The sequence below is a fragment of the Saccopteryx bilineata genome, chromosome 4 (genome assembly GCF_036850765.1).
Source record: "Saccopteryx bilineata isolate mSacBil1 chromosome 4, mSacBil1_pri_phased_curated, whole genome shotgun sequence".
NCBI lineage: Eukaryota > Metazoa > Chordata > Mammalia > Chiroptera > Emballonuridae > Saccopteryx > Saccopteryx bilineata.
In genome coordinates, this window is record NC_089493.1 from 104,980,643 (window position 1) to 105,002,640 (window position 21,998).

The 21,998-nt window shown below is 35.3% G+C and overlaps 1 protein-coding gene across 4 annotated transcripts in view; it reads left to right on the top strand.

The window, feature by feature from the left end:
- AKAP6 (A-kinase anchoring protein 6) overlaps positions 1–21,998 on the top strand; it is a 527,287-nt gene that overhangs the window by 466,226 nt on the left and 39,063 nt on the right. For all 4 annotated transcript variants that reach the window (XM_066277686.1, XM_066277688.1, XM_066277687.1 and 1 more), the window contains exon 12: positions 15,899–16,114. In XM_066277686.1, the coding sequence (XP_066133783.1) occupies positions 15,899–16,114 (216 nt within the window). The remainder of the gene's footprint in view (positions 1–15,898; positions 16,115–21,998) is intronic.

Genomic DNA, 21,998 nt, shown 5'->3' on the forward strand with positions numbered 1-21,998 from the left:
TGCAACAACAAAAAAATAAAGTACCTAAGAGTAAATTTAACCAAGGAGGTTAAAGACTAGTACTTGGAAAATTACCAAACATTGATAAAAGAAATCAAGGAAGATTCAAACAAGTGGAAGCATATACCGTGCTCATGGTTAGGAAGAAAAAACGTCATCAAAATGTCTATACTACCCAAAGCAATTTATAAATTCAATTCAGTACCAATTAAAATACCAGTGACATACTTCAAAGATATAGAACACATATTACAAAAATTTATGAAACCAAAAAAGAACTCAAATAGCCTCAGCAATCTTGAAAAAGACAAATAAAGTGGGAGGTATCACACTTCCTGATATCAAGTTATACTACAAGGCCATTGTACTCAAAACAGCTTGGTACTGGCATAAGAACAGGCATATAGACTAATGGAATAGAACAGAGAACCCAGAAATAAACCCACACCTTTATGAACAACTGGTATTTGACAAAGGAGGTAAGAGCATACAATGGAGTAAAGACAGTCTCTTTTACAAATGGTGTTGGGATAATTGGACAGCTCCCTGCAAATAAATGAAACTAGACCACCAACTTACACCATTCACAAAAATAAACTCAAAATGGATAAAGCACTTAAATGTAAATCGTGAAACCATAAGTATCCTAGAAGAAAACTTAGGCAGTAAGCTCACTGACATCTATTGCAGCAATATCTTTGCTGAATTATCTCCACAGGCAAATGAAAGACAGTATAAACAAATGGGACTATATCAAACTAAAAAGATTTGTACAGCTAAAGACAATTGAACAGAATAAAAAGACAAACCACACAATGGGAGAACCTATTCAACAATACGTCTGATAAGGGGTTAATAACCAAAATTTATAAAGAACTTGTAAAACTCAACACCAGGAAGACAAACAATCCAATCAAAAAAGGGCAAAAGAAATGAATAGACACTTCTCCAAAGAGGACATACAGATGACCAACAGACAGATGAAAAAATGTTCAACATCACTGATCATTAGAGAAATGCAAAATAAAACCACAATGAGATACCACCTCATACCAGTCATAATGGTGCTCATTAACAAAACAACACACAACAGATGCTGGCAAAGATGTGGAGAAAGGGGATCTCTGCTGCACTGCTGGTGGGAATGCAGTCTGGTGCAGCCACTGTGGAAAACAGTATGAAGATTCTTCTAAAAATTAAAAATGAAACTGCCTTTTGACCCAACCATTCCACTTTTAGGAATATATCCCAAGAACACCATATATCTGATTCAAAAAAAGAAATACATCCCCATGTTTATGGCAGCATTGTTCACAATAGTGAAGATCTGGAAACAGCCCAAGTGTCCATCAGTGGACAAGTGGATTAAAAGGCAGTGGTACACATATACAATGAAATACTATGGGGCCATGAAAAAGAAGGAAATATTACCCTTTGCAACAACATGGATGGACCTAGAAACTATTATCTTAGTGAAATAAGCCAGGCAGAGAAAGAAAAATATCATATGACCTCACTCATTTGAGGAATCCAAGGAACAATGTGAACTGAGGAAAGGAATTAAACCTGAAGGGAAGGGGGGAGGAAGCTGTTGGGAGGGGGGAAAGGGAGATGTTGAGGGGAATACCGGGGACTGGGGATGCAATCAGGTGATACTAGAATCTATGTAAACACAATAAATTAAGTTAATAAAAAAAAAGAACTATAAAAGTGAAAAAGGATACACATTCAGTTAGCTTTTGTTTAGCTAATGTGGTAACAACAATGACTTGACTGGCTTTTAGAATCAGCTGATTTTAGAACTAACTAGTTATACTCATAATAAAGTTATGATCTGATATTCTCAAAAAAAAGAGTTATATAAGTTACTAATTATTAACATATTTTCAGGCTGGAGAATTGGTAGAAAATAGACCTTTGAATGGTGTATATAAGCTGTTGGCTCTCTTTACAATAATTTTATGACTGTGGTCACTTGTGGTTAGAAGTCAGTGGCAGAGATAGTCTGATAATGTAGAAATCTTACCATCTTTTTCAGCTTTCTTATGAAAGGCAATGTAGCCTAATGTTTTTATGAATTGGTTCCGGATTCAGGTTGTATGAGTTAAAATTCTACTTTTGTTTTTATTAGCTGTGTTATCTATGATCAGTTACTTAACTTTTCTGTGTCTCCATTTCCTCATTTGTAAAGCAGTTAGATGACAATCATATATATTTTATAGTACTGTTGTGAAGATTATAATGAGTCAATACATATAAAATACTTTAAAATACATAGCATCCAAATACAAAAAAAATGTTTGTCATTGGTATAGGAGATTAGTGCACAATAACTAAGAATGGTGCTCTAATAATGATTGTTGTTAATATTTTACATTCAAGTAAATCATGATTAAATATTTAAAGGAAACAATGTTATTTTTATTTGGTATTGGTTCAGATACTAATAGTCAACTCAGAATGATCTTTGGCAAAGTACATGAAGTATATTTGATATATCAGGTCTTTCAGTTTTGTACTGACACCGACAATACAATTAATAAAATTTCATAAGATGTATATGTGTATATTTGAAAGTCATCACTGCAATAATTAAACATAACTAACATTCTCCAACTTTCCCATTTTCTCCAACAACTCCTTTTCCATAATAATCATGGTCTTGTATGTATACTTTTCTCTTTATGTTTTATGATATTTCTAGAAGTAGGACAGCTATATTTAAAAAGGCACTGCATTATTTTCATTATATAGAAGAATGTCTTAACTGAGATTTGTAAGTTTGCACTTATGACTATCCCAGGAAATTATGTAGCCATTACTTTTTAAAAAATAAATAAATAAAAGCTCTAAATTTGCATTTGTAAGTGTGTTAATCTGTGCATTGACCCATAATTGCAAAACTATGATAACTGGATGATATTAGTAATATTATAGGACCTGTTGTTATTATACACATTCCCTAAAGGAATGGTAGATTCTCTGATTATAGAATCAGTGGTTGATAATATGTACATGGACTTCAAGTGACTTTTTAAAATAACAGCTTTATTGAGATATAGCCCATATGCCATAATATCTCATTTCAGAATATTTTCACCACCCCCGGAGGAAAGCCCTTACATATTAGCAGTCACTCTCTGTTCCTCAGGACTGCAACCCCTAGTAACCCCAAATATACTTTCTGTTTCTATGTATTTGCCTATTCTGGATTTTTTATATAAATTGAATCATATAATACAGTGGTCCCCAACCCCCGGGCCATGGACTGGTATCAGTCCGTGGGCCATTTGGTACCGGTCCGCAGAGAAAGAATAAATAACTTACATTATTTCCGTTTTATTTATATTTAAGTCTGAACAATGTTTTATTTTTTAAAAATGACCAGATTCCCTCTGTTACATCCGTCTAAGACTCACTCTTGATGCTTGTCTCAGTCACGTGATACATTTATCTGCCCCACCCTAAAGGCTGGTCCATGAAAATATTTTCTGACATTAAACCAGTCCGTGGCCCAAAAAAGGTTGGGGACCACTGATATAATATGTAGCCTTCCATGACTAGCTTCTTTCACTTAGGCTTAATAGTTCATCTATGTTGTATAGATGGTTCATTCATGCATGTATCACTACTTCATTTGTTTTTCTTGCCAAATTTTTGTTATATGAATATACTACATATTTTTTATCCATGTATCCATTGATAGGTGTTTGGGTTGTTTCCACTTTTTGGCTATTATGAATAATGCAGTTATGAATATTTGTCTATATGTTTTGTGTGTTTTTCTTATGTTTTCAATTCTTTGCGCATATACCTAAGAGAGAAATTGTTGGACTATCTGGTAATTTCTATGTTTAACTTTTTGAGAAAATGTCATACTGTTTTCCAAAATGAGAGCACCATTTTGCAATCTTATAAGCCAAGCAATGTATGAAGGTTTTTATTTCCCTACATCCTTGCCAACACTATTTCTGGGTTTCTGTTTTTGTTTTTTTGGTGGAGGGTATTAGATATTAGATAGTAGTATCTAATATTGTGGTTTATATTTCTGTTTCCCTGATAGCTAATGATATTGAGTGTCTTTATGTGTGTTTATTGGCCATTGTATGTCTTCTTTGAAGAAATGTCTATTAAAATATTTTGTCCATTTTAGTTTTATTTTTTTATTTGAATTTATTAGGATGACATTGGTTCATAAAACTATACTGGTGTCAAGTGTATAACTAGAGTTATTCATCTTTATATTGCTGAGTTTTAAGAGTTCTTTATATATCCTGGATACAAATCCTTTATCAGATACATAATTTTCAGATATTTTCTCCTATTTAGTGGTCTCTCTCTTTTTTTTTTTTTAGCAAGAGATAGAGAGAGCATCAATTTGTTGTTGTGGCATGTTAGTTGTTCATTGATTACTTTCTCTGTGTGCCTTGACTGGGGGCATCCAGCCAAACAGTGACCCCTTACTCATGCCAGCGACCTTTGGCTCAAGCCAGCGACCTTTGAGCTCAGGCTAACAACCATGGAGTTGTGTCTATGATCCTATACTCAAACCAGTAACCCTTCACTCAAGCCAGCAATCTAGGAATTTCGAACCTGTGTCCTTAGTATCCCAGATTGACACTCTATGCATTGTGGCACCACCTGGTCAGGTTTTTTTTTTTTTTACCTCTTTATTATTATATGAACACCCAAAATTTTTAAGTTGAGTAAGTTGTCCAAAAGTTGCTTATACTTTTGGTGTCATATCTAAAAAACCATTATCTAGCCCAAGGTCATGAAGATTTACTCCAGTGTTTTTTTCTATAAATAATTTTATTTTTTTAATGGGGTGACATCAATAAATCAGGATACATATATTCAAAGATAACAAGACCAGGGTATCTTGTCGTTCAATTATGATGCATACCCGTCACCAAAAGTCAGATTGTCCTCTGTCACCTTCTATCTTGTTTTCTTTGTGCCCCTCCCCCTCCCCTTTCCCTCCCCCATTCCCCCCTCCCCCCCATAACCACCACACTCTTATCAATGTCTCTTAGTTTCACTTTTATGTCCCACCTACGTATGGAATAATGCAGTTCCTGGTTTTTTCTGATTTACTTATTTCGCTTCGTATCATGTTATCTAGATCCCACCATTTTGCTGTGAATGTTCCGATGTCATCATTTCTTATGGCTGAGTAGTATTCCATAGTGTATATGTGCCACATCTTCTTTGTCCAGTCATCTATTGACGGGCTTTTTGGTTGTTTCCATGTCCTGGCCACTGTGAACAATGCTGCAATAAACATGGGGCTGCATGTGTCTTTACGTATCAATGTTTCTGAGTTTTTGGGGTATATACCCAGTAGAGGGATTGCTGGGTCATAAGGTAGTTCTATTTTCAGTTTTTTGAGGAACCACCATACTTTCTTCCATAATGGTTGTACTACTTTACATTCCCACCAACAGTGTATGAGGGTTCCTTTTTCTCCACAGCCTCTCCAACATTTGCTATTACCTGTCTTGCTAATAATAGCTAATCGAACAGGTGTGAGGTGGTATCTCATTGCTGTTTTGATTAGCATTTCTCTAATAGCTAAAGAAGATGAGCATCTTTTCATATATCTGTTGGCCATTTGTATTTCTTCCTGGGAGAAGTGTCTGTTCATATCCTCTTCCCATTTTTTTATGGGATTGTTTGTTTGTTTGTTGTTGAGTTTTATGAGTTCTTTGTATATTTTGGATATTAGGCCCTTATCTGAGCTGTTGTTTGAAAATATCATTTCCCATTTAGTTGGCTTTCTGTTTATTTTGTTATCAGTTTCTCTTGCTGAGCAAAAACTTCTTAGTCTGATGTAGTCCCATTCATTAATTTTTGCCTTCACTTCTCTTGCCATTGGAGTCAAATTCATAAAATGCCCTTTAAAACCCAGGTCCATGAGTTGAGTACCTATGTCTTCTTCTATGTACTTAATTGTTTCAGGTCTTATGTTTAGATCTTTGATCCATTTTGAGTTAATTTTAGGACAGGGGGACAAACTGTAGTCCAGTTTTATTTTTTTGCATGTGGCTTTCCAGTTTTCCCAGCACCATTTATTGAAGAGGCTTTCTTTTCTCCATTGTGTGTTGTTGGCCCCTTTATCAAAAATTATTTGACTATATATATGTGGTTTTATTTCTGGACTTTCTATTCTGTTCCATTGGTCTGAGTGTCTATTTTTCTGCCAATACCATGCTGTTTTGATTGTTGTGGCCCTATAATAGAGTTTGAAGTCAGGTATTGTAATGCCCCCAGCTTCATTCTTTTTCTTTAGGATTGCTTTGGCTATTCGGGGTTTTTTATAGTTCCATATAAATCTGATGATTTTTTGCTCTATTTCTTTAAAAAACGTCATTGGAAGTTTGATGGGAATTGCATTGAATTTGTATCTTGCTTTGGGTAATATAGCCATCTTGATTATATTTATTCTTCCTAGCCAAGAACAAGGTATATTCTTCCATCTCATTATATCTTTTTCAATTTCCCTTAACAATGGTTTATAGTTTTCATTATATAAGTCCTTTACATTCTTTGTTATGTTTATTCCTAAGTATTTTATTTTTTTTGTTGCAATCGTGAAGGGGATTATTCTTTTGAGTTCCTTCTCAGTTGTTTCATTGTTGGCATATAGAAAGGCCATTGACTTCTGAATGTTAATTTTGTATCCTGCGACCTTACTGTATTGGCTTATTGTTTCTAGTAGTCTTTTTGTGGATTCTTTGGGGTTTTCGATGTATAGGATCATATCATCTGCAAAAAGTGATACCTTTACTTCTTCTTTTCCGATATGGATGCCTTTTATTTCTTTGTCTTGTCTGATTGCTGTGGCGAGAACCTCTAGTACCACATTAAATAAGAGTGGAGAGAGTGGACAACCCTGTCTTGTTCCTGATTTAAGGGGGAAAGCCTTCAGTTTAGTGCCATTTAATATGATGTTAGCTGATGGTTTATCATATATGGCCTTTCTCATGTTGAGATATTTTCCTTCTATACCCATTTTGTTGAGAGTCTTAAACATAAAATTGTGTTGTATTTAATCGAAAGCCTTTTCTGCATCTATTGATAAGATCATGTGGTTTTTGTTCTTTGTTTTGTTGATATGGTGTATTACGTTAACCGTTTTACGTATGTTGAACCATCCTTGAGATTCTGGGATGAATCCCACTTGATCATGATGTATTATTTTTTTAATATGTTGTTGTATTCGATTTGCTAGTATTTTGTTTAGTATTTTAGCATCTGTATTCATTAGAGATATTGGTCTGTAGTTTTCTTTTTTTGTGCCATCCTTGCCTGGTTTTGGTATGAGGGTTATGTTGGCCTCATAAAATGTGTTTGGAAGTATTGCTTCTTCTTCAATTTTTTGGAAGACTTTGAGTAGAATAGGAACCAAGTCTTCTTTGAATGTTTGATAAAATTCGCTGGTATAGCCGTCAGGGCCTGGACTTTTATTTTTGGGGAGGTTTTTAATGGTTTTTTCTATTTCTTCTCTACTGATAGGTCTGTTTAGGCTTTCTGCTTCTTCTTGACTCAGTCTAGGAAGGTTGTATTTTTCTAGGAATTTATCCATTTCTTCTAGGTTGTTGAATTTAGTGGCATAAAGTTTTTCATAGTATTCTACAATAATTCTTTGTATATCTACGGTGTCCGTGGTGATTTCTCCTCTTTCATTTTGGATTTTGTTTATATGAGTTCTTTCTCTTTTTTCCTTGGTAAGTCTTGCCAAGGGTTTGTCAATTTTATTGATCTTTTCAAAGAACCAGCTCCTTGTTCTATTAATTTTTTCTATAGTTTTTCTGTTCTCTAATTCATTTATTTCTGCTCTGATTTTTATTATCTCCTTTCTTCGGCTGCTTTTGGGTTGTCTTTGTTCTTCTTTTTCTAGTTCCTTAAGGTGGGAAGTTAAGTGGTTCACTTGGGCTCTCTCTTGTTTGTTCATATATGCCTGAAGTGATATGAACTTCCCTCTTATCACTGCTTTTGCTGCATCCCATAGATTCTGATATGTCGTATTGTCATTTTCATTAGTCTGTATAAATCTTTTGATCTCTGCACTTATTTCTTCTTTGACCCATTCATTTTTTAAAAGTATGTTGTTTAGTTTCCACATTTTTGTGGGATTTTTTTCCTCTTTTTTGCAGTTGAATTCTAGTTTCAAGGTTTTATGATCAGAAAATATGCTTGGTACAACTTCAATTTTTCTGAATTTGCTGATGTTGTTTTTGTGGCCCAACATATGGTCAATTCTTGAGAATGATCCATGTACACTGGAGAAAAATGTATACTCAGTCACTTTGGGATGAAATGTCCTGTAGATGTCTATCATATCCAGGTGCTCTAGTGTTTTGTTTAAGGCCACTATGTCTTTGTTGATTCTCTGTTTGGATGACCGATCTAGAGCCGTCAGCGGTGTATTGAGGTCTCCAAGTATGATTGTATTTTTGTCAGTTTTTGTTTTAAGGTCAATAAGTAGCTGTCTTATATATTTTGGTGCTCCTTGGTTTGGTGCATATATATTAAGAATTGTTATGTCTTCTTGATTCAGTGTCCCCTTAGCCATTATGAAATGGCCATTTTTATCTCTGAGTACTTTTCCTGTCTTGTAGTCAGACCAGTGTTTTTTTCAAAGTAGTTTTATTTGTAGCTCTTACATTAAGGTTCATAATCCATTTTGAGTTAGTTTTGGATATGGTGTAAGGTGGGGGTCTAATTTATTCCTTTGCATGTGAATATCCAGTTGTCTTACCACCATTTGTTGAAAAGACTATTTTTTCCTGACTTAATTGTACATTATCATAAGCCCTTTAGGAAATAATTTATAGTGTTGATTTTATAAATACTATCTTGTCTAAATTATTACAGCATAAGTTATGTTATATATTTTTTGTACATCTGAACTTGATGTTATGTGATGTGACCTCCTCAGAGAAGCTTTATTGGTGGTCCAATCTAAAATAACTCTCCCCCCCACACCACTTTCTATCATATCATCCTATTTTTTTGAAAGCTGTTATCACTATCTGATATTTTCTTGTATGTTTGCTTTATTTCCAACCTCTCACCACATTTCCCCAACCTCCACAAATTTGAGTGTAAGTGTCACAAAGGTAGAAATCTTGTTTCTTGCTGTTATATACCCACCACTGAGAACAGTGCCTGGCACATAAAAAACACTCACAAGTGCATTTGGATGGATGGATGGATGGATGGATGGATGGGTGGATAACAGAACTATGATTATCATCATATTCCACTTGGACTTCCATTCTGTTTTAAAATGTTACAGAGGTTGTGGTTTCTTTATCTTTTCTTGTGTGAATCCCCCCAAATGTCATGCATGTGCTCTTTTCTCTTTCTTCACCTTTTTGATTTTCAGAAACTTTCACAGCCTGGTTCTAATCCCATGAGTCTTAACCTGTCCACTCCAGCTAGTCATGATCTTTCTCAGGCCCAAGTCAATGGCCATCATTTAGCATGTATATTGATCTCACTGTACATTTGGGTCACATCCTCGGTGTTCACAAAGCACACTCACCTCCCTTTCCTCATTTAAAACTGAAAACAACCTGGTGGGTTAGATCTTATCAAAAACTCTTGCTTTGCTTTGCTTTCTCTCACTCTGAGGAGCCAGTATCTTCTCTTTATAGCTAAATTACAAGCACTTAAGAACAGGTACCGCATCTTATTATATGCATTTTATCCATCAATGGCAATCCTAGTTTATGAAAAGTTTGGTGTTTGGCACATAATTGATACCCAATAAATGTGTTTATTTCTACAAGAAATATTATTCTTTGCCAACTCTGCCTCAAAATAATGATCCCAATCCAACCAGTCAAAAGCATCTTCTGAAAAATCATAGAGGTACCAATATAACCTCTCATATTTCCAACCTGCTGTATACCTTATTTGATCATGACTGTAGGTATTAACATTATCTGTATCTGATGTCTTATACTTTTCAAACAATCCTTGTGGTTTTATTTTAATTATGTAAGCTTTCTGAGAGCAACACTTCTATTCAATTTAGCACAATGCCATATGTGTTAGAGTTTTTCAGTACTAAATGACTTATTTGACAAAAAGCAAAATACCCAAATATGGTATTCAAACAACCTAATGTATCACCATTTTTAATAGTTATATTGAAAATTCTGGAGATTACCAAGTAAATACTAATGTTATAAAGATATCACTAGCCAAAAAGATCTGATTATTGATTAATTCATTTTTTCAGTCATTTGATAACAATTAACAAAATAATCGATCGTTCATGCTATGGTTCCTAGGTTCTTGTGTGTGACTTCAAACTTACTACTTGTATCTTCTATTCCAGAGGTCCCCAAACTTTTTACACAGGGGGCCAGTTCACTGTCCCTCAGACCATTGGAGGGCCGGACTATAAAAAAAAACTATGAACAAATCCCTATGCACACTGCACATATCTTATTTTAAAGTAAAAAAAAATGGGAACAAATACAATATTTAAAATAAAGAACAAGTAAATTTAAATCAACAAACTAACCAGTATTTCAGTGGGAACTATGGGCCTGCTTTTGGCTAATGAGATGGTCAATGTCCGGTTCCATATTTGTCACTGCTAGCTGTAACAGGTGATATGACGTGCTTCCGGAGCCATGATGCATGCATCCCACGTCACCGGAAGTAGTACTGTATGTGAGCCATGCTGCGCTTTGTGGCGCCGACACATACAGTACTCCCGGAGCACAGAATGAGGATGGATCCTGTGCTCCTCTCACTGACCACCAATGAAAGAGGTGCCCCTATCGGAGGTGCAGCGGGGGCCGGATAAATGGCCTCAGGGGGCCGCATGTGGCCCGCGGGCCGTAGTTTGGGGACCCCTGTTCTATTCCATACTTCTAAAAAAGATCTAGTCTAACTAGGTTAATTTTCTTATCTGAAAAGCTAAGTTCTTCTGTTTCCTGTAAACCACTGTTCTCAAAATGTAGTGTGCATTGTAATCGTCTGTAGAGCCTATTAAACTATGTTTCACTGGGGCCCACCCCAGAGCCCACCCCATTCAGAAGATGTGGAGTAACGCCAGAGAATGCATTTCCAGCAAGTTCCCAACTAATGTTGTTTGTCCTAGGGAACATACTCTAAGAGATTTTGCTCTAGAAAATCTGGTCACAGTAGCAGATCAAAAGGATAGTTACCCATCTTATGAAATTAAAATGGTAAAGTACAGAAAATGCAAAAAAGAAGAAAAGAAACACGTGAAAACATGTAAGTTACTCTTGCAACAGGGAGATGGAGGTAACAACTTGACACTATTTAAATTAGAAGAACTCACTTGCCTTTTTTCACTTTTGCCTTCTCTCTTCATATATTTCTGCCCTCTAAGTTGAAGGCAGGTATGTATCATATATGATGATCTAAGCTTCTTTATTGTTTTTGCCACACAGAAGGCATACTCAATAGGTGTCATTAAACAATTGATTAATCTAGAGCAGTGGTAGTCAACCTGGTCCCTACCGCTCACTAGTGGGCATTCCAGCTTTCATGGTGGGCGATAGCAGAGCAACTAAAGTATAAATAGAAAGATAGATTTAACTATAGTAAGTTGTTTTATAAAGATTTATTCTGCCAAACAGCGAAAATCTGACATAAAATACTTGGTAAGTAATTATTATTATATGCTTTAACTTGCTGTAACTCTGCTTTATACATTTTATAAAGTAAAGTTACTTCCCTACTTTATAAATCACCATTACTGTGGAACCGGTGGGTGATTAGAAAATTTTACTACTAACAGAGATACAAAAGTGGGCGGTAGGTATAAAAAGGTTGACTACCCCTGATCTATAGGGTAAAGTCATGTTTGACTTTATAAACGGAATTGCTTCATAGATATTTTTTCTGTTTGACAGATCAGCTAAAGTCACACCACTTTATTCATTAGCTTACCTAACGATGTTACATTAACTTGTTAAATAAAATTATGTAAGAGAGATGAAGATAAATTGCTTTGGAGTTTCTTAGCTAGATTTTATTTATTTATTTGTTTGTTTGTTTGTTTTAAAGAGAGAGGGTACAGACAGGGACAGACAGGGGCAGACAGACAGGAAGGGAGAGAGATGAGATGCATCAATTCTTTTTTGCGGCATCTTAGTTGTTCACTGATTGCTTTCTCATATGTGCCTTGACCAGGGACTCCAGCTGAGCCAGTGACCCCTTGCTCAAGCCAGTGAACTTTGGGCTCAAGCCAGCGACCATGGATCATGTCTATGATCCCACACTCTAGCCAGTGACCCTGCACCCAAGGTAGTGGGCCTGCTCTCAGGGTTTCAAACCTAGGTCTTCAGTGTCTCAGGTGGACACTCTTTCCACTGTGCCACCACCTAGTCAAGCTTTCTCTCTATTTTTAATGTATGCTTGGTTTTGGTGTTTTTTAAATATTCTTTTCCTTCTCATATCTTATTTCTCTATTTGGTTCTTACATTTGACTTTTGTACATTTTGGTTCTTAGTCTAATTACAGTTCTTTTATTGTAAACTTACTTATATCCTTTTGTAAGAGATGACACTTGTTTCATGTCGAGAGTATGGCTATAAAAGCAAATATACTAATTCTATCCAATATATGTGCATTATACATATAATTACTATAGAATGAAAAATGAAGTACTAATAGTAGTAGATAGCTTACCTTTATTGGTGTTAAACTGAAACTGGTGTCAAGAATGATATAACATCACATTTGGCTTGATAATATGAGTGATTTAAACAGTCAAGAAAGTTGACAGAGGAAATCTGGAGAGAGAGAAAATACAATTAACCAAAAGCATCCTTTTGTACAACCATTTGTAAATTAAAAATCAAGCTGACAGTCTAAGTATAAAACAAAAACCTTCAGCCTGTTGGCAACTCTCTTGTTAACATGTCCAAAAAGATGTGTGTAGAGCGTTAGAGATCTTATCATTGTAAAAGAAAAAGCAATTTGGAAATTTATATTTTTACTTTTTTACACTTCTGATTTTTATAGCATATCTGTGACTTTAGTAACATGAGGAAACTGTATAGAAATGTAAATTAAGTAAATAAAGTGGATTATTAAATATTAAAAGTAACATACCAACCAAACTATATCCCAAAAATTGGATTCTGAGATGATATTAAGACAATTACCTCCATACTGACTGAGGTAGCCTTGTCAGAAGAAATTACCTAAAGATTACCAAATTATAAGGATAACTAAACAAAGCCTCTAGAATTTCTTGGACATATTAATAATTGTTATTATTTCTTTTAACTTTTCTTTCCCTCTTTTGTCTTTATACTTTTCTGTGGAGACAATATGACTATGCTTGGGAACCAACATGATTTTATTAGCTATCAAGGAAAATGCTTCAGAATTGGCAATAATAAAAGGCATTCCAATTTTTGCTGTTCCTTCCTTCCTTTTCCAGCTGCTTCACTCTCTTTTACCCGCAACACATTAGGCACTGTCATTGCCCCTGGCTACTTGCTTCTGGACTTCTACCCTTACAACCATCACCACCCAACTTGGACCATCTGGCTCACATAGTTTCCCTGAAGGTTGCTCCAACCCCTCCAATAGCAACTTGCAGAAACTCCAGTTAGCACCTCCCTCTCTGCATTATTCTTGATATTGTCCTTACTTGTATATCCACCTCCAGTAGTTGCTTAACTCCTTGAGAAAAGAAACAGTAACTCACTCTCTTTTGAAAACTACATGCCTGAAACAGTGCCTAGCAGGTAGAAAATGCAATATACATTTGAGAAAGTCCAAGAGACAGGGATAAGTTTGTCTTATTTTTGTGCCTTATTTAAATTGCCTCGCTTGAGTTTCTGTTTAACAGTACTTTTCCCTGAAAATGTAGGCCAAAAATAATTATAATCATTTGTGCCTATGTAGTTATATTTAACATTTCTCTAATGCATAGTTTATCATGGAAGTAATGTAAATTACTAATTCTAAGAAACACTGCTAGCAAATGCACTGATTTTATTTAGTATGTGTGATTATAAATAAATATGTATATATAATGGTTGTCATGGAAACCCATTTATGTAGAAGAATGTTCTTTTATTAATTATATCTCCTAGATATAAAAAAATATTGAAAAACAAGTTGGTCAAATAAAAGTCTCAATTTTCCCCTCCTTTTTTAACGTACTGTTATTCCCTGTGTGTTTATATGGCATCAATTATTAATCCAGACTATAGACTAACTTCTTTGGATATTTAAAGAAAAAATGGCCACTGTGACAATCCAAAAGTCAAATATTGAATATCAGCATTTTTTTTAAAATATACCTTTCAGAGAGAGAGAGAGAGAGAGAATGTATGTGGGGGTAAGGCAGTTAACAGAATTGGAGCAAATGGAAACACCTTTAATTAATTTAGTTGCTTTAGTAAACTTCAAGTTTTATCTTTGAATGTTTGGGGATTTCTCCTCATTCAGCATTGAGCAAATTAATAACATCAGCAAAGAAATTTGTCAGATCTGCTGGTTATAACAGGAATTATATCAGAAAATAGTAATGAACCCTAGGAAAAGGAATAAGGGTAAGTTCAGGAAACATAACTAAAATGCCACCTTGGTATAAATTGAATAATAAAATTCCTAGTCATATTTTGCCATAAATAGAGGTGTGGGAAATTGTCATTCGCCTTATTTAAAATTCAGAAATATTAAGGGTACAGGGTTCTCTCATTACAAATATAATAGAATTCCAGCTATTACTGAGTTAGGGTCATTTAAATGGCTGTAGCATGTACTATATCAATAAGTAGAACATCTGTATGAAATGTCCACCTGCTGATCTACTGCCACTCCATGCACATTTCAATGAACTGCACTTACTCATTTTAAGACTTCTAATGAAGCCTTATCTAGATGAACATTTTAAGCACAAATAGTTTTAGGCATTAAAACTCTCACACTAAATGAAATTGCATTGTCTTGTTTACCCTTGTTGATTAATAAGCAATCTGTTAACTGTTAGAACAGTCCAATTGTGGCAGTAGCAGGAGATTAGTGATTCAGTGATGTTTGTGGATATAATCATCATTTCTCCTGAAGGCTTTGAATTAGAATATCACTTACACACTATCCGTAGGCAAAGAAAAGATATAATATTTTCAGACATATGTATCCACTATTTTGCTTGAATTGTTCAGCTTACGGTCACTGCAGCAATACAAATGCTTCTGGGGGCAAAATGATATTTTGATGCATGCTTATCCTTCTTAAATAGTGTGAATATCTATTAAAAGAAACACAGCACCCAACAAATAGTGCGCTAATAATCCAACATTCTAATTTCTGTTTTCAGAACATTACTGCTTTGTTAATCAAGCTTCGGAAGAGAAATGTTGCTTATCCTTTTCATTTTTTGTCAAATAATAGATGTTATATGTCAAAATTCTTTATAATATTATTTCACTTATCCCAAGCCAGTACAAAACTAAACTGTTGGCTCCAAAATTGTCTGACAGTAAATTTGGAAAAAAAATTCTTTTTGGAGAATTTTTATCTTTTGTGTTTCCTGGGATTTTGAATCAAAGCATATCATCTGGCATTCATATGACCTAATTACTTATTTCATTAAGTTATAAGTTATTAAGCAACTAGGTGTGAATTTGGGACTCAACATTTTAGAAGACAAATTACTGAAAAGGAGAAGAAGGTTGGAATGCAGCAAAATTCTTTGCAATTAGATGGGTATCTATAAGAAACCTCCAAGCTAAAGGTGATGCTGGAGTCCTTCTTGTTTAATTGTTCATAGTGGAGCAGATCACTACAGTCTAAAATTATGGTGGAAGAGTGTGTTTTATGTTTTTGGGACCTCTGCCCTGTAAGTATTCATGGCTTGTCCCTCTCTGTGTTGCAGTCCCTCTGTTCTGAAATCAAGCAGCGACGTCGTGGAGTGGCCTCCATCCTGCGATTATGCCAACATCTTCTGGACGATGGGGAGACCTGCAATCTGAACGCAGACCACCAGCCCATGCAGCTGATCATTGTGAATCTTGAGAGAAGGTGGGAAGCCATCGTCATGCAGGCCGTCCAGTGGCAAACGCGGTTACAAAAGAAGATGGGAAAGGAGTCTGTGAGTGGTTATTTTTTTAAATAAAATGGTCTATCATTTTTCTCAGGGAAAAATAATTCTTTTGGGTCTTAGAACATGTGTTCTTCAAACAAGTGGTTTTGCTAACTAAAGGGATAGCTATCTGCAACCACTAAATGAAACGCCATTTGTCATAACACAGAGATTTATTTGCCTACTAATAAGATGCATTTTAGTATATCTCCTGGTCTTACTTAAAAAGCACATGGGCATTTTGCTTAACCTTACCAAACAAAGGCATTACTTCTTTTCTTCATTTCTTCAGAAATGATACTTATTAATCATACAATACCCCATGGAGACTTTCTAGAAGGTAGCTTACTACTCTAACAGCATATGGAACAGTGAGTGCATTCTGCAGAAAAGGCCATGCAATCAAGTGTACTGTTTACCTTTTTGTTACAGGATATGAGTTAACCTTTGTACAACAATCTCCATTGTTCCTGCCTTCTGATAGAACTGTATTGCTGAGAACTAGCAAGTGTCTTCCTAAGAGTTTTAATGCTTGCAGAGCATCAGAAGTCTCTAAGTGGTCTTTTGTTTGTTCATTATCCCGCCCCTGTGCCATCCTTTTCTTGTGCACAGGGACTTTCACTGTTATATTTCTAAGGCCTGGGACATACTTAAACATAATAGATATTTGACAGATACTTGTTGAATAAATGAGAACATGGTTTATTTAATACTGTTACAAATGTTTCTATAAGATTCTTTCACTTTCATAATACCTTTAACCTTTCCTCTTGTCTGATAGGGACATTGTTCCAGGTTCTAAAAACATGAGGTGAAGTATTCCATGGTATACTCTCTGTTCTTCAGAAGTTATTTCTGAAGGAAATTCTGTATGAGGTATTAGATAAAGTGGTTCTAAAAATTCTAAAAATGTGGGCTACTTTAGAATCAGAAGCTCTAATTCTCTGTGTTTTAGGATTCTCTTCTTTAATCACTTTGGAAACAGCGTGTATAAGAGACCCATCCATCCAGTGCTCTTCATTGTTGAATTCCCATCTGCTTGTGTGATGATTTGATTAGTATTGGTCTTCTTCACTGGTCTAAAGCATCTGCATAGCCATTTTCCACTCACCTTTGCGTTCTCAACCCCCATGTAGTACCTAGGACTTAATAGGCACTCTATAATATTTGTTAAATAAGTGCATTTTCTCTAAGTGATGCTCTACTGTAGTCAGTGTTAGAGATTCATAGGTAAGTAAGATACCCTCCCTCTCCTCAAAGTGTGCTAAGAAAGGTGATACAAGCATACAAATAACTATAATGCTAAGTAATATTCATAATTTCTGCCTTCAAGCTTACAGTTAATACTGATGAAAATATGGAAAATCTTCATAGGATTTAGAAAAATTCAGATTAATGTTTAAATGTCAATTAAACAAACTTCTTTATTACTCTTAACTAGGTAATAAATAATGTATTTCTTTCTTTTATAAAAATTTCAAGAAAGCAAGTAATTTTGTATTAAATTCTGGAGGTCAAAAGAGACAAAGCCCCAAAGCATCTTTCTCCTTTATCATCAAGATTTGAAATGCCTAATTAATTGACACTATGCTTTGTTCTTCCTACACGCAGGCTCTTTGCCTAGACTGACTTTTATTTTGTGTTATCTGTAAAATTGTCTATACTTTTCAGGCTTTGATTTTAATTTTTATTTGGATTTTTTTTTAACTTCTAGTCTCATGCCTTCTTTCTTTGTGAGTTAAAGAAGATTGAGTTTTGCTCCTTTGACTCCTTTCTCTGAAACAAATTATCAGTAATAGGAATAGAGACAAATGTCCCTACAGATTCTATGAATATTAAAAGAAAATAGGCCCTGGTCAGTTGGCTCAGCAGTAGATCATGGGCCCTGCATGTGGAAGTCCTGGATTTGATTTCTAGACAGCGCACACAGGAGATGCAACCATCTGTGTCTCCCCCCTTTCCCCTCCTCTATCTCTCTCTCTCTCTTCCCCTCCTGCAGTCATGGCTCAAATGAGCGAGTTGTCCTTGGGTATTGATAACTTGGTTACTGAGCAATGGAGCAGCAGCACTAGATGGGCTGAACATCAGCCCCAGACAGGGGTTGCTGGATGGATCCCAGTCAGGGAACATGCGGAAGTCTTTCTCTTCGCCTCCCTACCTCTTACTTGATAAAAAAAAAAAAAAGAAAAAGAAGAGAAAAGGAATATTATGTATAATAAAGATCAGAGCCAAAATTATTGAAATTGAAAACAGAAATATAATAGAGAAAAACTCAATTAAGCAAAAGCTGTATTTTAGAAGATCAATGATATTGACATGCTTCTAGCAGACTGATTGGAAAACTATAGATTAATATTCCTTATGAGTATAGATAAAAAGATTCTTAGCAATATTTTATCAGATCAAATAATGACCATGTGAGGTTTATCCAAAAAATGCAAGTAGTTTAACATTTGGAAAAAAAAGTCAATTGAATTCACTATATTTACAGACTAAGAAAAGAAAATTATATGATTATCCCAGTGGGTTCAGAAACGTATTCATCAAAATCCAACCCCTGCCTGACCAGGCTTTGGCACAGTGGATAGAGCGTAGGACTGGGATGCAGAAAACCCAGGTTCGAGACTCCGAGCTCACCAGCTTGAGCGCGGGCTCATCTGGTTTGAGAAAAAGCTCACCAGCTTGGACCCAAGGTCGCTGGCTCGAACAAGGGGTTACTTGGTCTGCTGAAGGCCCACGGTCAAGGCACATATGAGAAAGCAATCAATGAACAACTAAAGTGTCACAACAAAAAACTGATGATTGATGCTTCTCATCTCTCTCTGTTCCTGTCTGTCTGTCCCTATCTATCCCTCTCTCTGATTCTCTCTCTGTCTCTGTAAAAAAAAAAAAAAAAAAAATACAACCCCATTCCTGATAAAAACTCAAAAGCCTAAGAACAAACTAGGAATTTCCTCCACTTTATAAAGGGCATATACAAATAATCTACAGCTAACATCTTAATAGTAAAAGACTGATTGCTTTTTTCTTAAAATCAGGAAAAAAAGGCAGAGATATCTATTTTTATCATTTCTATTAAACATTGTGCTGGAAGTTTTAACCAGTGCAATAAAGCAAGAAAAAGAAATGGGCCTGACCTGTGGTGGCACAGTGGATAAAGCGTCTACCTGGAAACACTGAGGTCGCTGGTTCGAAGCCCTGAGCTCACCTGGTCAAGGCACATATGGGAGTTGATGCTTCCTGCTCCTCCCCTCCTTCTCTCTCTCTCTCTCCCTCCTCTCTAAAATGAATAAATAAATAAAAATAATAAAAGAGCATTCATTTAAAAAAAAGAAAAGAAAAAGAAATGGAACACATGCTACTTGGCAGTTAAGGAACAAAATTATCTTTACTCATAGACTCCATGTTTTTCTATGTAAAAAATTCTGTAGAGCCCTGGCTGGTTGGCTCAGTGGTGGAGCGTCGGCCTGGCGTGTAGAGGTCCCGGGTTCGATTTCCGGCCAGGGCACACAGGAGAAGCGCCCATCTGCTTCTCCACTCCTCCCCCTCTCCTTCCTCTCTGTCTCTCTCTTCCCCTCCCGCAGCAGAGGCTCCATTGGAGCGGGGATGACCCAGGCGCTGGGGATGGCTCCTTGGCCTCTGCCCCAGGTGCTGGAGTGGCTCTGGTCGCAGCAGAGTGACACCCCGGAGGGGCAGAGCATCGCCCCTGGTGGACATGCTGGGTGGATCCCGGTCAGACGCATGTGGGAGTCTGTCTGACTGTCTCTCCCTATTTCCAGCTTCAGAAAAATACAAAAAAAAAAAAAAAAAATTCTGTAGAACCTTCAAAAAAGACCCTAGTGCTAAAAAGGGAATTTAACAAAGCTGTATAATACAAGATCAATAAACAACTGTATTTTATGTATATCAATGAACAATCAGAAATTAAAATAATAAACAATATTATTTATAATAGCAGCAAAAACATGAAGTAGTTTGGGATAGATTTAACAAAAATATGTAAGATGTGTTATACTCTGAAAACTGTAAAAATGCTGCTGAGAGAAACAAGATAAATGAGTGATGAACTATATTGTGTTCATGGATCAGAAGACACAATAATGTTAAGCTATCAATTCTTCCCAGGTTTAGCTACAGAGTTAATGTAATCCAAATGAAAATCCCAGTGATGTTTTTGGTGCAAATTTATAAGCTGATTTAAAAGTTCATATGGAAATGCACAGGAGCTAGAATATCCAAAATAATTTGAAAAAAAATAAAGTTGGAGGACTTACAGCTTCTGATTTCAAAACTTATAATAAAGGTATAATAGTCAAGAAAGTATGACATTAGTATTAAGGCCAAAAATAGATCAATAGAATAAGATAGCTATTTCAGAAATAGGGCTGCACATAAATGGTCAGTTCATTGTTGACAAAGGTAATTCCAAGACAAATGATCCTGAAAGAAATGAATATCCATATGCACAAATATGAAATTGAACTATATATTGCACCATATACAAAAATTAAGTCAAAATGGATCATAGACCTAAATGTAAAATGTACAAACCACTGGAGAAATTATAAAGGGTAACGAGGAAACTTTTGGGGATGATATATAGATTCATGCTCTTGATTATAGAGAGAGTTTTGTGAGTGTATTCAGACATCAAAACATCTAACATCTTACACTTTAAGTTGTGAAGTTTATATTATGCCAATTATATCACAGTAAAACTATTTTAAAAACACATAAGCATATACAGAATTTTACATAATTACAAATGGGTTGATCGATCACCCTGAAGTCTGGCAGTGAGTATCCTTGCCTTGGAGTAAAAATGGGTATTCCTTTGTGAAGGAAATAATAGTGGTAGTGGTAGTAGTAGTAATAATAATAATGATAATAATAATAGCTAACACATATCATTTAACATGTCAGGCACTGTTTTAAGTGATTTACATATTTAGTCATTTAAGATGTCTAACAGCCATGTGGTAAATGTAATATTGTCCCCTCAATTTTACAGAAGAAAAAATTGAGGCAAAGTTTTAATAACTTGTCCAAAGTTATACTCAGCTAGTTTGTAATTGATCTGCCATTCAAACCTAGGCATTTCATCTTAAAGCTATCCTAAATTGTCTAAGATGAAGCCTTTTTGAATGATAGGAATGGTGCATTTACAACCACTTTTCTTAAAAAAAACAATCAAGTAGATTAACAAGACTTTTGTAAATGGAAATTAAATTATTGGATTTTGAAAATAAGTAATCTTATTATCCAATACAATTTAGAAAATTATTGGTTAAATTTCTTCATTATCACAGGTGATATATCAATTGCCCCAAATTAGCCATACCTAAGTGGGCTTTAAAAAGCAGTAATTTCTTATGAGAACATTAACAAAGAGGAGTAAGCAAGCATTTTTTTAAGAGTTAGAAAAAATAGAGAAGAGAGAATTTGGGCTGCCCTGTGAATTGATTGACCACTGACAGCTTATTGACACATAAGGCTTTTTTTCTAAGTACTGGGGGCTTCTTATTAAATTTACACATGCTTCACAGAAACTCCTGACTTCCATGGAATTCATATGAATAAGACCACTTTTCCAGCAGAGATTTCTTTATATCATAAATTAGATTTCTTTTTTCAAATGCCATCTCAAAGATACCTCTCTCTATTGGGCAGGCTCGGGCTAATATAGACCAGTTCCTTGGGGGAATCCACAAAGTTGTTAACCAAAGAAGGTATCTTCATCATGAGGAAATGTATTTCAGTTTATTTTATTTTAATGTGTTAATTTTGTATGTTTGATTGTCTGGCAAATATCCCTCTAAAGACCCAAGTAGTATAAAAGTGTGAATCATAAGAGAATGGGGCTGTTGTGTTACTTGATAACAGTACTGAACGT